We start from the raw sequence: 18,502 nt of genomic DNA on the forward strand, positions 1-18,502 counted from the left end.
TGTAAGTATAGGATATACTTTCAAATAAAAAAAATATTTTGCAAATCGATTCACAACTGACAGAGTTATGAGGTAGCAAACATAAAATAAAAATAAAAAACTTCGATTGGATTTTTTTTTATACAACTTAGAATGGCAAACAAGCTGACGGCCCACCTGATGGAAAGTGGTAACAGTCGCCTATAGACATGAGCAGTACCATGGACATAACAGAGTATACTGTTTCGCCCATGATACCCCCCATGCGTTGCCATTCCTAAGGTCTCAGGTGTTATTCCTCTGTACCCAGTAAATTCACGCCATATCCCACCCTTCAAACCGAAACACAGCCATGCAAACACAACTGCTTCACGGTTGAAACACGAATAGGACAGAGGTACCCAAGCAATCGACTTTTGTACAAAGTCTCCCTCTAGGTGAAATATAACCAAATTGAGATTTCTTTTTAAAGTTGATTGAAAATGAACACTTACGCTGTTAATATACAAGTAATATGTATTAAGCTAATTATTAAAACTTCACTCATTATTATTACATACGAGTGATTTCAATTTGTGACAGAAATCCGATAATGAATCGTATACATTATACAGTAGAGTATTTAATATGCTTCCAAAGGTTACATAAACCGACATTGAATATTAAAGCCCTTAGCGAACACTGCGAGTACCTAATTATTTCACGTTGCTACAGATCATTATTAATTAATATATATTAAATATGTATAAATATCATTATGTTACATGTATAATATAGTGTATATACATATGTATATTAAGAACAGAGACAAATTTTTATTTCGACTTTCAGAAGAAGATTGGTTAAGTCATAAAATTACCAAATAATAATAAATAAATAAAAAATAAATAATGACATATAAACAATTCAACTGAAATACAGTAGCATGGAGCACAGATCAAAATATACAAAAGGCTTTTAGGCATCTTATCGCTAGGGCAATCTCTAGGCTTATTTCCATGTTTCGACCAAGTTACTCAGACGATCATTAAATGACCATGATAATGATAGAGTATGTTATTGTTTTTTTTTTTTCATTTTTTTTTCTTCACAAATTATTGTTGGTGCGGTTTGGCCATTTGGAGAGGATGGATGAATGGAGATGTCGGTAGGACGCCTATTTGGTCAGCATACATCCGTCTATATCGCCCTAGACGGACGTAAGTCAACCAAATAGGCGACGTGCTGAAGAAGGGTAAATTAAAAATACCCGTAAATAGCGAGCGTGTATGAAAAGATTGATGAATGTGGAAGAAGCGAAAGAGGTTTGTTTGAATCGAAGCATTTGGCGTTCCACTGTTCCTGCCTACCTTAATAGGGAGGCAGACGTGACAGATATGTATGTATGTATGTACAAATTATTGTTACGTATAACGAAAATATAATATGGTTTAATGTTATGGTTATTACCACTAAGCTGTTACAGCTAAATTCGCCGTAATCTGTTTGTATGTTCCATATATAAAGTAAACAAGCGATTTCCGGGCCTCGCCAATCTTCGCTACATTTGGTTCCCTCTTGAATACATGATTAATGCCAACGGTAGCTACATAATGAATAGATTTGCTCTTACGAAGCAATGTTCATATATTTATTTATTTATTCATAGGATTACGTAAAGCATATTGCATTGTAACATATATAACAAACATTACATATAATACAATCTATGCCTATAAAAATAAAGGTGTTTACAACATTCACTTTTTCAATTATATAGTAAGACAAAAATAGAACACTTTTAAGGAATTAAGTAATAATAGATTACAATTTAAGGTTCTTAATGTATGTGTGTGTGTGTGTGTGTGTGTGTGTGTGTGTGTGTGTGTATACGTGTACGTGTGTGCGTGCCTGCGTGCGTACGCACGTGGGAAGGTTTGTGTGTGTGTATGCGTGCGGGCATACTAGAGAGTGCGTATGTGCGTGTGTTTGTTGTATATTTATTTAAAGCGTACATATAAAAACTTATATCTTTGATAATATAATGAATAATAATAAAATAATAACTCTTGGCATGCGATGGCTGCAGGTTCGAGCCTTAAAAGTTTTGTAAATGTTGACACGTTTTTAACACTAGATGCTATGTCTATATTAACTTAGGCTTTTCGCTATAAAATAATATCGACTTCACTCTGCGGATAAATATTATATAAATACGACCGTATTTTTTAATTAGTATGTGTGTAAGTGAGTGCGTGCGTGCACGAATGCGTGTATGCATATATGTATTACGCAATATCGTAGCCAATACTGTACCAATTTTAATCATTATCTATGCAATCGATGTGATTTAGCCACGTGATGAGCAAGAACATAACAGACAATGTCTTTTCAGATGTCAAGCGTGAGAGCCATCGCGTAACGCCGTGAGGTGTACAGCGACCGTGGCTAAGCTAGCACTTATGAAGCGCAAACTATGTGCCACACCAGCTTTCACCTGTGACGACGATATGGAAGAGCTCAATGTCGTGAGTAATTAATTAATGATATTTCTTTGCCGTTACCTATTAATATCATAAAAATAATATTTTCACAGTAGAAAAAAAATAGCATCAACATTTTTGTTTGTTTTAAATAATTGGCCTAATTTTATGAGAATCGTAATTTCCTCTACATCTTCTATTCCGTATTTTCCTAAATTATGAACACTTAAAATCGTTAACCATATAAAAAGAAATTGCTATTGTGCATAGTGTGAATTTGCAATCACTTCTTAATCCGAAATGAAAATATTTTATTTATATTACGAAGCTATCAATTATTTTCGATTTCACTTCTGATCTTCACTTAAATAAGTGAAGATGAGAAGGTTCTTTGCCGGCATAGAATATGCCACCCCTTCCTTTTCCGTGGGTGTAGTTAGAGGCGACTAAGGGAGGACGAAGGATAGGTAACAGCGTCTCTATTAAAACATCTCCAAAGCCTAACTGCAGTTGTCAATTCGCCTGCCAAGCGTGGCAACTACTGGCAAAACCCCCCAAAGGGGAGGCTTATGTTCAGTAGTGGACAGTTAAAGGCTGATATGATGATATTTCTTTAAAAAGTCGACGCTTCTGATCATCGACGATTATAATTAGCGCCAAGTTAAAAACTAATTCTAATATCTAATAAGGATTCAGGTCTCACTAGAAGGAGACTTTGAGCAAAAGTCGTTTGCATAGGTAGCTCTTGCCCCATTATTGTTTAATTTACTAACCCAACCAGGTCGGCCTCCTCGCGGTTCCCCCTGGAAGCTATCATGGTTAATTCCTGATGAATTCATCATGATGGGCTAACTGGCCTGTTTTCATTCTCATCTATCACCCTTCACTGGTGCTCCGCCAGCGTATCCTGTTAGCGCAGGCGGGGTTACCATACCATTTTCACCCAGAAAAAAAAATATCTATATACCTAAGTACTCTAGTACTAGTCTGAGTCTCAATAACTATGTATTTACCATCATATTATATCCAGCTACAATGAAACAACAAATAAAATTTAAAACAAAATCTATTCTGATTTAATAGTCAAAAGGTAAAAATACCTATTTCTTAGAGAAATCCCTTTAAGCTTCTCCTGCTGGTTACTCTGTTTGAGTCATAGATTACTATTTGCTCTTCTATTGCAGTTGTTTTATTTAATTGTTTTATATAATAATATTTTATATATGTATTTATTTATGTATTTATTGTATGTATATTTATATATTAATTTAATATATTATGTGTATGTTTATATTATATGAATTTATCAAGTATTGCTTTTTTTTTCCTCTATTTAAAAATGCACCGCCTACGTATTTCTCGATTTACCCAATGGCTGACTGGTAGAGAACACCGTCCGGTGTTAAGTCCGCCAAATGTACATAGAATTCTACTGTGCATTAAAGTTTGAATAAATAAATAAAAATAGTATTAATTAAAAAAAAAAATACTTGTTTTATTCTGTGATGTTTGCTTATTAAATGAAGTGAATCTAATAATATTTAAAAGGCAATATTTAAAACTCAATAGCCCTAATGTACTAAATATCGACAAGAAATTAAATAGATTGTACACATTCCACCTTAATATAAAGCTACATACAGAGTAATCATCGACTTTTATTGCCAATCGTATTAGAATAGCCGCAAGAACTAAATTGGATCCCATTAATTACTTATTCGCTTCGAAAATTCCATTTTAAGATAATGCCCCGTCATAAAGAAGTTGTCTGTACTCAAATTTTATAAGCACTTATCCCAGCTTTGCTTGTATGAACATAAGAATGGTTTTATCTTATCTAATTATTTCTGTACTTAAAGAAGATTGTTTTAATCTACGTCTCAAGTTAAATCAATAAATGTTTAATAATACATTTAATAAATTCTTCATAGCAACATCATTTTTATTAATTAATTAATATGGAAATTGAATTAATAAAATCCAATAATGTGAAGTGTATTATTTATTTTATATATATTTTATTTTATTATATATTTATTTTAATATGAAGTATAATATTTATTTTTGGTTATAATACATTCAAAATTCAATACACCATATTCAGGAACTTATAATTAAAAATTTATTTAAACAAAATTACCAGATTCAATATCGATTTAACGAATCTCTTTGTTTATTTTGAAATTGGATATTCTTTGTTTGACATGTAATGTGAAACTTATATTTTCAAGAAACACTTGAAGGAAAGTTGCCAAATATTGTTTACTGTATCTTGTAAATATAAATTGTTGAACCTTCTTTCATTACACTACTTGCTATCGATAGGAAATTTCAACCTTACACCCTAGAACATAAAAAGTTTCATAGAGAAAATTTGTTTATCGTGGGGAGTGCTCAGACTGTGTAATAAGCTTTCTACCAAAGTTTTATTAGAGACTTTGACATGGACCTCTTGCAAAGGACGCAATAAGTTTTCTATAGATTTTGCATTATACATTGTGATCCTTTGAATTCATAGGAGTTGATGGAATACGATAATCGATTGTTTCAACCGTGAAGCAGCTGTGTTTGCATGGGTGTGTTTCGATTTGAAGGGTGGGATATGGCGTGAATTTACTGGGTACAGAGGAATAACACCTGAGTCCTCAGGAATGGCAACGCATGGGTGGTATCATGGGCGAAACAGTATACTCTGTTATGTCCATGATACTGCTCATGTCTATAGGCGACGGTTACCACTTTCCATCAGGTGGGCCGTCAGCTTGTTTGCCCTTCTAAGTTGTATAAAAAAATCATTGAATATTGCATATTAATTCATCATACAATAAGATGTGTAAAAAAATACACGCAATTTAAACAACTAATATATTATTAAAACAACAAATTTTCGTATAATATTAATATGTATTAATCTAACTTTATTAGACTATTCGTAAAATACAACATAAATTGCAAAAAAACAGATTATAATAAAATTCACGCACTATCTCTTTCAGTAAGCTCTTCTTTCGTAATTTCACGACCAGACATTACAGGTTGTATTTTTTTATTTACTTTGACAGTCGGTGGAGGTGGCGACTCTTTACCTTCCTCTTCAGTTCTCATTCTATGCATCGTAATATAATCTTCGTAAGCATTTAAAGCTTGTCTTCTCTCCTTACCCTCAGCAAGTGTTCCCTCCCATGAGAATACTGCTTTATAGGGATTTTCACGTACCGTGTTGATAGCAATACTCTTTAAATAATTGTAATCTTCTAAATATTCTTTTTTAAGTCCTTCTTTATCGTCAGACAACAGGTTTTTCTTTTCTTTAGCCTTCTTTTTTATTGCTTCCGGGAATAAAATAGCAACGGTGTCATTAAAAATACCCTCCTGGTTTTTCATAATTTCAAGCATTCTTCTTTCTTTCTCCAAACGTTGACTCTCTAATTCTCTTAATGGTTTTTCGTGTTCAATAAGCTCAGCTCTATTAATTCTTTTTTTTACGGCAATAGTTCTCTCTATTAATTTTTGTATAATTTTTTGCCATCTCTCTTCTGGGCCAACTACTTTCATCTTTTGCTGCCTTCTAGCTTCTGCCTGTTCTTCCAATCTTTTCTCTTCTTCTTCTCTCTGTTTGCGTCTTTGTTCTTCTTTTTCAGCTAAAAGAACTCCTTCTTTTCGCTTCATCTCTAACAGTATATGTGGATTATTTTTCATCCACTCGTCTTGCCAGGATATAAATGAATGCATAACTTTCAATTCTCTTAAAATCATACTTTCCATCCGACCAATATACGATGCATTCTCAATCATAAATATCGGTGGATTTAAAAACATTCTAAATGAACCATTGACGTCACTAACTCCGATAATATTTTTGACTAATGGTAAAGTATGAAGGCTAACCCCTGTAAGCATAGTTCCAGAGAGAGTCTGTACGGATATCGGTTTATCACTCCTGAGTAATAAATCCCATGTTTCAAGATCACCTTCTGAAGTAGCAATGAACAATAAACTAGGTTTATATAATGACCAAGCTGCATCTGTAAGACGATATGGTCGTTTCTTCCATATCAGCGGCCGAGCTAATAATTTATCAGACCAAATTGCAAATATTTTTCCACCCACTGTCAATGTCAAATGATTTATAAATGGATTTCTCTGCGTACATGTTATAATACCGTCGTGTATATAGCATCTAAATTTTATTTCACAATATTCGGAATTGACAACTTCCCCGGTATTGAATTCATGGCCCTCATACGCAATACGTCTTACCTCACCATGCTGAGAACCGCAATATAAAACCGTAGATATCTCATCTTCGCTTTGTGAAACAATTTCACAATTAAAATACTTCCGTCCAGTACCAGTATTTCTTGGCGTATAAATATATTTAATAACTGGAGGATTCATTGCAAAAGTTTGCAAACTCAAAATCTGCGGCTGCCCAGCTATCCCCAAAATAATTTTGTAAATTGGTTGCAAGTGACGATCTAATACTTTGTAAGGTGAAATATCAACCAACAAACCCGAGGGTCTTTTTAATACTCGTTTTAATTTTTTAACTTTATTACTATCAACTAAAGTAACATTTTCTACAGATAAATTCCAAATTAGAATATTTCCGTCCTCTGAACCAGTAAAAAACATCATAGATTTTTTCTTATCCGTCATCATAATAGTTTTCCCAGTAGAGGTTACTATGAAATTAGGTGAAAGCCACCTAATAGTCGTCACAGGCCCATAATGACTTGTCATTAAATTACTTAAGACAGTAGCTTGTACTACAGCATTATCTTGAACAGATTTCATCCAACCCATATGTGCATTCATGGCAATTCGATACTTTTCCCGTGTCTCACTTAAAACTTCAAACTTTTCTACATTTTCTAATTTATTGGTGAGATCCCAAACTACAATTTGTCCATTTATGCATCCACCGATTAAAATATTTTCATCAAAAGGACAAAACGAAAGTACCTTAACTTCACGTGGTGACTCTAAATATAATTTTGGAATTAAACTATCAATGTGACTCCAAATCATAACAGGATTTAGCCCATAAACTGCTCTTTGTATCGGATCTGGTCGGGAACTTATAGTTTTCATAACTGATGGTGATCCATCTGAATAACTTATGGCTACAATACCTGACCACATTGGATGAAAAACTGCACTAGACACATATTTATCTTTAGCTCTTACATCTGTAAAACATACATATTCTTCAAATGTCATTGAATCATAAATATCTATAGTTTTTTCAGTCACCAAATTAGGATAATCATTACAATATATATCCATTACAGTATTAAGTTCCACAATTGAATCCATTTCACTTTTTTTCAAAGACATGAAATCATTAATCATTTTTATGTATGATGTTCGACGCATACGTTTCAAAGCTGCTCTATAAGTAGCCAATCCTACTTCATCAGGAGGTTCTTTATTTTCTTCTTCTTCTTCATCAGAACTTTGGCCTTCTTTGTTGTCATCTTCTGCTCCGCCTTCTATGCCAGTATCACCCCCTGCCTCAGTATCACCAATTTTTGAAAGAGCGTCAGCTATTGACTGAGTCCACATATTTTGAGGGTATCTAAGTTCAGTTTGAGCTTCTCTGTGAGATTTTGATGGCGCTGCTTGACATCCATAATCAACTCTACTTCTAAAGACATTATTAAATCGCTGCCTATAAGGAGTTAGTTCGATATAACCGTCACGAGCTCCATCTGCATCTCTAACTTTAAATGAAGTAGGTTCATAAACTTTTGGAAATTTAGCTTTTATTTCTACTTCTATTAATGGTCTTGTATTGACAGGTAATAACTCCAATATTTCCGCTTCACTTCCTAAACTTTTCCATGGCCTTGGCTTCTTCTGAACAGCCTTCTCTAATTTTTTTTCTTGTCTCTTAATAAATCTGTCAGACTGTTGTTTACAATGATCTCTTGCTTCTGTAGTACAACAAATATAGAACTCATCAACATCATTAGATTCATCTGCAATATATCCCATTAAAATAAACTCTTCAGTATACGCTTCAATTTGCTCTTTTATGGGAAAGAATTCTGAGAGTTCCCCGCCGCTATCAATAGTTTCTGCTATTTTAGCTTTACTTATAGGTTTCCAGGGATATTGAGCATTTATATGTGTTCCAACGACCATATCGATTTGTATTTCCGTCTCCTCTCCTAATATTACTTTGTGGACGCCTTCTACTTCGTATTTCGGTACAAATCTTTTTCTTCGAGGCTGTGATCGGGATGTTGACATTTTAGACTTTATTGATTGAACTGTAATCAAATATATATTTATAAACGACGATTTTAGAAAAAATATTTGTTATGATTATTCCCAATGACTTTGTCAATATTTGACAATTAAAATATTATTTTTTTAATACGAATATTCAAATGTAGTAAAGTCTCTTTCATTTGTATTCACAATCTAATACAAGTTCGAATGACGTAATAATAATAGATACATTAAAGTAACATAAGAATTTCTAATATATATTTTTAATTTATAATAATGACATATTATTTTTTAAATCATACTACATATCATTATAGATGTAAAAGTTTATAAAGATATTCGAATGTTTGTTACTCAATCGCGTTTAAACGACTTAACGGGTTTGTATGGCATTAACTCAGATGGACTAAACCATGGGATATTACTAGTACTTCAAGATTGGCAACGCGGACCTGACACCCTTGGTGTCGCAGGCCTCCATAAGCTACTGCGACAGTTTACCAAAAAACGGTCTACACGCTCGCTAGCCACCTTAGTGGTATAAACAAAACTTAGAAAATCCCAATAATTACAATAAGTAGAGATTAGATATATATATATGCAAATTTTCTGACACCAAACCTGAAAAACATATTTATATAGAGCAAAACGCACCAAGACCACGCAGCGACATTGGTTTCTTTTCTTCCGATGTTTTGTCCTCATCGTGAATAGATTCTTCATCACAACTCGATTCCGAAGAATCACTTTTCTCCTCCACTTTGGAATCTTTAACTTCTTCATTGTTACTCTCAGAATCTGTCATCTCACACAAATGTTTACTCTCCAGTTATGATGACCTGAAAAAAAAAGAGTATAATATTTTCTATCAATAAATATAAATAAAAAATTTTATTTCAAATTAGAAACTTTGTTTTTCTTCATGTATGAAACTGTTAATTTTTAATTAATTTTTCAAGACTGCAGGTATACTTTTAAGCAGTTGTCTCGCCAGCTTGTTAACTATACTACTACTAAATATACTAAGAAAAAATTATTTAATTGTGAAGCTAAACTTTCTACATAGGAAATGAGTCGAATTATAAATTCAAAAAATTTAGAATCTTCTATACTAACATAAAGCAATCAGTTATAAAGTAGATATAAAAAGGAATTAATTGATGAATTATAAATTGCAAAAAGATATGAAATACTCAATGTTTGCAATTATAAACTTGACAACAAATTTAAATTATAAACTCAAAATTGGACAAAATGCCTAAAAGGAAAAGCAACAATAAATTTACATCCCTCTTTTAACTTATTAATGATGAAAAATGCGTTGAAATATGGAATGAATGTTGAAGTTTATAGTTAAAATATCATATAATTATTATATTTAGTTACTGTTTAAGAAATTGACTAGTTACTTACAGACTAATGACGATATCTGTAGTTTCTTTTTTTGGTAACAAGCATATGGTTGCTCAGGTAAATATACATTATACGCATGCGTTAAATTCCGATGGTACCACACAGTACAAGGTACCTAAACTAAACAGGATAATATTGTTAACACTACAAGTGAGGGGGAAAGGATTGTTATCAATGGGGAGGTTAGTCCCCATTGATATCAATATATCCTATCAGTTTGACCTCCGCGCGGTTTCCCCTGGGTAAAAAGGTTTCTTCAGGGTCGGCAACGCACGCGTATAACCTCTGATATTGCAGGTGTACATAGGTTATGGTAACCACTTACCATCAGGTGGACCGTATGCTTGTTTGCCACCTCAGTGGTATAAAAAAAACCATCGTGACTAATTTATCGTTGAATTCGTCACGACGGGCTAATTGATCTGTCTTTTCATCCTCACCGGTCATCTCTCATTGGTGCACCGCCAGCGTATACCGCTAACGCAGGTGGGGTTACCATTCCATTACCATCCAATAAAAAAACACTACAAGTATAAGAATATTGTGACTTATTATGATCATATATGAATTTGGACATCATAATATGAATTTTTTATACAACTTTGAATGACAAACAGGCTACGGACCTAATGAAAAACGGTAACCGTCATCTTTAGACAATAAATATACTGTCATCTATACCGTTTCTATTCCTGAAGATTACTACGTACTCTCCTCCGTACTCGATAATTTCAATGCCATTTTCCATAATTCAAATCTAATACTGGTTAGTAATTTGTATTCACACAAAATAATTTATATAAACCGATTTTTTAAAAAAGTGACAGCGGAGTTTCTTGCTCGTTGCTCTTGGCAGAAATTACGTTTCGAATCATATAAAATACTATTTAAAAATGCTTATATAATATTTAATTGAATAAAAATATTTCTTTCTTTCTTCCTTCCTCTCTTTCTTCCTTTTTCTTTTCAAATTTATCAATTCATGCATTATTTTCACAAACTTTCACAGTAGTTGTCTATTGTAAAAAATTGTTATTTCGACAAACTGATATTTCGAAATCAAAATACCAAAGTATCAAAAATTACTTCATTTACATAGAGATAAATATATATAGTATATAGAATTTGTACCTAGAATATAGACATCAGCTAAAACAGAAGATTTTAATATAAATGTCAAGCGAGAATGGGAGCCGCCCTAGACGGACGTATGTCGACCAAATAGGCGGCGTGCTGAAGAAGGGTCAAATTAAAAGTACCCGTAACCGGCGAGCGTGTATGAAAAGATTGATGAATGTGGAAGAAGCGAAAGAGGTTTGTTTGAATCGAAGCATTTGGCGTTCCATTGTTTCTGCCTACCCTAATGAGAGACAAGCGTGTCAGATATGTATGTATGTAATATAAATGAAACCGCCTACCCTTATTAGATTCATCATGTCATCATATCGGCCTTTAATTGTCCACTGTTGAACATAAGCCTCCCCCTTGGGAGGTTTTGCCAGTAGTTGCCACTCTTGACAGGCGAATTGGCAACCGCAGTTAGGCTTTAAAGATGTTTTAAGAGAGACGCTGCTGCCTATCCCTCGCTCTCCTTTAGTCGCCTCTTATGACACCAACGAGAAAGGAAGAGGTAGCCTACTCTATGCCGGGACCACATGGCTAATTAGATTGTACTTGATTTATACTGTATTTGATTATTTAGAATCTATTTAAAAATAAAATAGCCTCTATTTTTAGAGACGGGCCAAGTATACTAAATAGGTACATTCTTCAAAATTATATTTGCCAACGAAAGTGTCTTAAATATTAACATAATAACTAGTTAAAATTCGATTACAAACAGCGAAGAAAAACAGAGCTTAACTTAATATACGTAAGACGAATGTCAAGAATTCAATAATTCATTAAATAAATAATGGAAAATAAAAACAAACTGTAATATTTTGTTCAATTATTCATTCAAAATTATTATTATTTAATTTTAATTTTATCCTGAAGATAACGTTAAGCGATCAAAGATTGATAGCTAAATATTAGCCATCAGTCTTCGCCAGCTATTCCACCACATCACGAGTATTTCAGAAGTTTTAGAATTTCTGGTAATAATAATAGTAGTAAGTCTTCGAGTGTTGGCAGTCACACGCACGCTACTGGTGGCGGAATTAAACAAAATAATTCTAATCAATTAACCAGTGATGTGGACTTCCATTAATGCAGTATAGGACGACCCCCTCCCCCCCACTACATGGAGTGATGACCTGAAATGCATTGCAGGCAGTTAGTGGATGCAGGTGGCCCAGGACCGTTCTTTATGGCAGTCTATGGGGGAGGCTTATATCCAGAAGTGGACAGAAAATGGCTGAAAATGATGATGATGATAATGGACTTCCGTAAAATAACACCTAGTGCAATAATATTTTTTATTTCTAGCAAAGTACGGTGACAAGAACTAATCGAATAACATACGCACGAGTAATTCACGTGTTATTTAGGGGCCATTTACTAGAGTGCCTTTTCTATAAATTGGTTAACCTAATGTCTGTTTCAAACATACGGCCGTGAAGTATCGTATATAGCGACCCCAAATAAAATTTATTGGGCTCCGGTGTCTACTTATATAGGGACGTATATAAATTGCCGATCGAAGGTGGGAAATGCAAAGTTAACATTTTAATTGTAATAAATTAACATCGCAATTTGAGAGAGATGGGCAATTTGTTATTTATTTATAAAAACCAGTTAATAACAGTTAATAACCAAATATTTGATCAATAGCTAATATAATGTAGTTTTTTAACAACTAAATATCACTTATAAAATTCATACAATTTAAATGAGTACTTTTAAATTATTTAAAATAATTTAATTTTAATTAATTATAATTTTACATTACATTATACAAACTTTAATTAATAAAATACCAATTAATATCATTTTATTATAAATTCCTTGGTCATCAGTTACGCAGTGTTGCAATACTGTCTTAGCAATAGGATTATTTATTTTCATTAATCTTTCATGAAATATTTCTTTACATTTACGTAAAATAGCAAAGAAATCATTAATCCTGTTCTCTGCGAATATAAACATAAAAGTAAGTTTGTGCACGGAAAAGTATGTCCCAATGTCATAGCATTAAAACTTGAAACCATAAAAACCGGTTATTAATCATTAATTACCAAAGTAACCGCAGGCGTCCATAGACTACAGTAATCGTTTACCACCAGACGAGCTGTATGCTTGTTTGCCACTTTTTTGGTATAAGAAAAAAAATACATTTTTTTATGCAACTTACAACGGCGAACAAGCTGACGGCCCACCTGATGGAAAGTGGTAACCATCGCCTATAGAAATGAGCAGTATCATGAACAGAACAGATTATACTGTTTCGCACATGATACCCCCCATGCATTGCCATTCCTGAGGACTCAGGTATTATTCCTCTGTACCCTGTAAATTCACTGCCATATCCCACTCTTCAAACCGAAACACAGCCATGCAAACACAACTGCTTCAAGGCAGAAACACGAATGGGACAGAGGTATCCTAGCAAACGACTTTTGTACAAATTCTCCCTTAGGGTTAAAACATTACATATGTAACATAGCCCTATTTTTAATATAAGAGAAATACATCACCTAGTAATCCACGAGATCATGATTAGATATTGCCTATTGGCCTTCCTATTGGCTAAAACCCGAGAGTTTTGATTCTTCGCCGCGAAGCCGGAGCTACAGGATCGCTTTCACGTTCAATTCCAATCACTGATTTATTTCCAATTTATTTCAGAATTTTCACATACATAATTCAATAGTTTGAGACATCAACGACTAGATAGAGCAATGACCTCGTAATTGCCCAGAGTCGATAGATGCAGATTTTTCTGGAAAGTTTTTTATAGCATATCATAAAGGAAATGAGATGTACGCATAGGACATAACAGAGTATAGTGTTTAGCCCATGATACCCCCCATGTGTTGCCATTCCTGAGGACTCAGGTGTTATTCCTCCGTACCCAGTAAATTCACGCCATATTCCACCCTTCAAACCGAAACACAGCCATGCAAACACAACTGCTTTACGGTTGAAACACGAATGGGACAAAGGTACCCAAGCAATCGACTTTTGTACAAAGTCTTCCTCTGGTATAGATGATTATAAGTAATAGATGCCGATACAATATGTTTTAGAAATTTTGCCTGTCTGTATGTTTGTTCTGAGATTACGCTAAAACTACTGCAACAAACTTGGTGCAGTTTTTACAATTGTAGGCTCAAAGTTCTAGTTTAAAATCTAGTGCACGTTTAATCTTGATATTCGACCAAGAAATGGTATATTTCATTAGGTTTTGAAATCCACGCATACAAAATAGTGGGCAAATGAAAAATTATGCTCGCATATTATTTAATTTCATTTTCATTACCATTCTATTACTTATAACGATAAATTACGAGAACGGTGCTTTATAAATCTTAATTCTCGTTTTGTTTCAGGCAGCTCTATCTAGACGGAAGGAGTCAGCGGCTCCGCTGACGGGCGAGAGAGATGGAACGATATTTCGCACCGCTCTCAACTATCCACTTGCGTTGGTTTTAAGGCTCAGAGTATTGCAGGTAAGTTGTTACTCGTAAATTTATTACGAGTAACTCGAATATTCAAATTTAAAAATAACAGAAGGAGATTTTATAGAAAATTCGCCTGCATTAATAACTCATGGGTAGGACCCATGTTTCTGGGAAATAGTTATGCTTACACTAGGAAATTCCAGTATGGACGGTTTTTAATAAATGATAATAGAATGATAATCCCGCCTGCTCTATTAACATCACTGGTCTGGTGAGTCACTGGTGAATGATGAGGATAGAACCAAGTCAGTTAGACCATAGTGACGGATTCAACAACGATTAATCGCGATGGTTTCCAGGTTGAACCTTGAATGTTCTATACACTATATATATATATATATATATATATATATATATATATATATATATATATATATATATATATATATATATATATATATATACATATATAGACAAATTATAACATCATCATCATCATCAACAATAACATCATAGACAAATTATCCAGGCAGAAGTCGGATTGTTTTTTGTACGTCATAATACGAAAAAGAACAAGGCAGTTTACGGCCGTAAAGTGAATTGCCTGGAACTTGACTGGTTTTTTAAAAGTTCATAATACGACTGCAGTTCGCTAGACGTTTCGTAGTAAGGTAGACGTATTGTTTGTATACGCGGAATAATAACATTTTATAATGTACGAGTGCGCGGTCTAAATTATTAAGAGATGGCGGATAATATAATAATTAATGAACTTTTAGCATTTATTCAAAACAAAATAGACATTTTGGATGAACTTAGTATCATGCAAATATGTGCTTCGAATTATTCAGATTCTGAAATTGAAACGGGGAAAAATGTATTGTATTGTGCGTGTGGAAATGGATCCAGGAACATTCACAGAAAGGGCGACGACAAGAAGAAGAAAAATGTGAAAGATATCATTACAGTGCTTAAAGAAGTGGATCCAGACAAACAACCAATTTTCGTTGCGCGTGACCTAAGTCGCCTACCGTCTGTAACCTTTGACTATGTAGATGTGACTCGTCTATTGAAAGATATGTCTATGATGCGAACAGAATTAAATGAATTTCAGACGAAAGTTAGCTCCGAGTTAACTGAATTACACTTATCAATGACGATAAATAAGCAAGATAAAGACACAAGGATAAATAGTAGCCCGACGACTCCGACGAGAAATAGGAGTATTAATGCAGAGCTTCGCCCGCTACCGCCTGTCGTTGTGCCGTCGCCGGTGCACGGCGGCACGCTGGACGTGACCGACACCGTTCATACACCGACCTATCGTGATATTGTTCACCGGACACTGTCGAGTCAAACGAAAAGCGCTCGTAAGCGGCACCGCATACATGGTACAATATCGCCTGCGAGTGCAGTGACTGGGAAGTGTGGAGTGGTTGCGCAGTTAATGTCGAAAAATATAGTAATACCTACATCTAATAAGACTCTTGAGAACAACAATAGTGAGCAATTCACTGTTGTTAAATATAAAAAACGTAAACAAAAACTTATTAATATGCGTGGTACTTTAGAAAATACGGCTAAAATTCAAGTAGCTGAATCACAGTGTTCGATTTATATTTCAAGGGCATCAAAAACTGTTACGGAGTCAAATATAAGGGCTCATATTCAGGATATGGGGGAAGAATGCTTTAATGTTGAGCTACTCAAACAAAACCGAGAGACGTCATTTAATTCTTTTAAGGTTAAAATATCAAGTAATAAAATAAATACCTTCCTAAATTCTAGTTTCTGGCCAGTAGGATTGGTATTTCGACGTTATCGAGAACGAGTGATTCGTACCGCTTCTAATAACACACTTTATGGATAAATCTAACAAGATATCTATATCCATGGCTACTTTTAATTGTAGATCGATAAAGAGATCTGTTAATCAGATTAGAGATTTGTGTAAGAGCGTTGATATCCTAGCGTTGCAGGAAACATGGTTGCTTCCTCATGATCTTAATTTTGTGAATGAGATTGACAGGGACTTTGGATGTTTTGCGAAGTCGTCTGTGGATACATCCGTTGGGTTATTGAAAGGCCGACCCTATGGAGGTGTTGCACTGCTGTGGCGTAAGTCTGTTTTCTCGAAAGTGTCTATTATAGAGTGCCCTAGTGACAGACTGGCTGCTGTGCAAATTAATGTCGATGGGCATAGTATTGCCGTGATATGTGTTTATCTACCATATGATGAGGGAAGGGAAGAGAATTTGCTAGAATTTACTAACTGTTTGGGAAGTGTACAGGCGATAATAAATGACGCAGAAACGGAGGCTATTTACGTGCTTGGAGACTACAATGCACATCCTGTATCTAGGTTTGGTAACGAGCTACTGTCATTCTGCTCAGAACAGTCACTAGTGTGTGTTGATCGAGAGTTGTTAGAGGATAGTACTTATACTCATATGAACGATGGATGTGGTACAAGGCGCTGGTTGGACCATTGTGTGGTGACAGCTGCTGCTCGTGAAACTGTCTCGGCGGCTCGTGTGGACTACGGTGTGTACTGGTCGGACCATCTCCCGCTAATAATTTTGTGTAAACTCAGTACTGTCGCTAAGAAAATAATAATTGATAATACAGATGACGTGTTGTGTGGTGTTCGCTGGGGGGAAAGGAATGTTGAGCAAATACATTTATACTCTGACTATTGTTATGATAGATTGCAAAATTTTAAATTGTCTAGTCAATGTGTCAACTGTTGTAATAATCACTTTTGCAAAAAGCATTTATTTTTATTGGACAATTATTATAATAATATAGTACAAATTCTACAGGATGGTGCAATAAAGTATGTAAGTCGAGGTGCACGGAAAAAGAACAAACATATATTAGGTTGGAACTACCACGTAAAACGTTTACATCAAACAGCCAAAATTCATTTTGACTGTTGGGTGCTAGGTGGTAGACCGGTGACGGGCGATATTTATAAAAATATGGTTGATACTCGTAAGGCTTTTAAAAACAAGTTGAGGTGGTGCCAGAATAATGAGGATCAAATTAAAATGAATATATTAGCCTTGCACCAAGCGAATAAAAACTTTGGCAAATTTTGGAGAAGCACGAGACGGCTTGATTATGGATCAAGTATACCGGCTAGTATACAGGGTGAATACAATCACAAATCGATTGCTGACTTATTTTCGCGCCATTTCCTTGTGAAACCTCGTTCATGTCGTGCTGCGGTGTGCCCGCGTACGGTTAACGAAAATGTAGACAATGAATTTTTTTATTTTAGTTCAGACGATGTTGCTCGAGTAGTTCGGGCAATGAAACGTGGTAAATCTCCAGGATTTGACGGGCTGAGTGTGGAGCACATTGCAAATGCGGGTGAAATTATTTTTCATGTATTGTCTGACTTATATAATATTTGTATTAACTCGGCCTATTTGCCTAAGAATCTAATGAAAACTGTAGTGATACCTATTCAGAAACATAAAACTAGTGACCCTTCGAATATTAACAATTATAGACCCATATCATTAGGTACAATTATTGGTAAGATACTCGAAAGATTAATTCAACCAGAACTGCAGCGTAGTATGAAAATAGATGATGCGCAGTTTGGCTTCAGGCCTGGACTCTCGACAGATTCAGCTATATTTTGTTTTAAATCGGCCGTTCACTATTATGTCGAAAGAAGTACGTCAGTTTACGCGTGTTTTTTAGACTTAAGTCGAGCTTTCGACCTGGTAAATTATGATTTATTGTGGGAGAAACTAAATTTATCGGCTGTACCAAACAGAATTATTAATCTGTTGAGGGTTTGGTACTGTGGACAGACGAATTTTGTAAAAT

At 34.4% G+C, this 18,502-nt stretch overlaps 2 protein-coding genes across 2 annotated transcripts in view; one reads left to right on the forward strand and one right to left on the reverse strand.

Moving 5' to 3' along the window:
* The window catches only part of LOC113517868 (uncharacterized), a 91,137-nt gene that overhangs the window by 37,188 nt on the left and 35,447 nt on the right, over positions 1 to 18,502 (forward strand). The window contains exons 2-3 of the mRNA XM_052903263.1: positions 2,354 to 2,486; positions 14,588 to 14,707. Coding sequence (XP_052759223.1) covers positions 2,421 to 2,486; positions 14,588 to 14,707 — 186 coding nt within the window. The 5' untranslated portion in view covers positions 2,354 to 2,420. The remainder of the gene's footprint in view (positions 1 to 2,353; positions 2,487 to 14,587; positions 14,708 to 18,502) is intronic.
* Positions 5,379 to 8,762, reverse strand: LOC113512736 (dynein axonemal intermediate chain 3). The gene has a single exon (XM_026896650.3). The coding sequence runs from the start codon at positions 8,697 to 8,699 to the stop codon at positions 5,418 to 5,420; it is 3,282 nt and encodes a 1,093-aa protein (XP_026752451.3). The 5' UTR covers positions 8,700 to 8,762; the 3' UTR covers positions 5,379 to 5,417.

Source organism: Galleria mellonella, unplaced genomic scaffold (genome assembly GCF_026898425.1).
Source record: "Galleria mellonella isolate WM207_F2 unplaced genomic scaffold, CSIRO_AGI_GalMel_v1 utg1386, whole genome shotgun sequence".
Lineage (NCBI taxonomy): Eukaryota > Metazoa > Arthropoda > Insecta > Lepidoptera > Pyralidae > Galleria > Galleria mellonella.

What these genes read in the sequence shown, in the direction of transcription:
- LOC113512736 (XM_026896650.3), bottom strand. Translation starts at nt 8,699, where the DNA reads ATGTCAACATCCCGATCACAGCCTCGAAGAAAAAGATTTGTACCGAAA.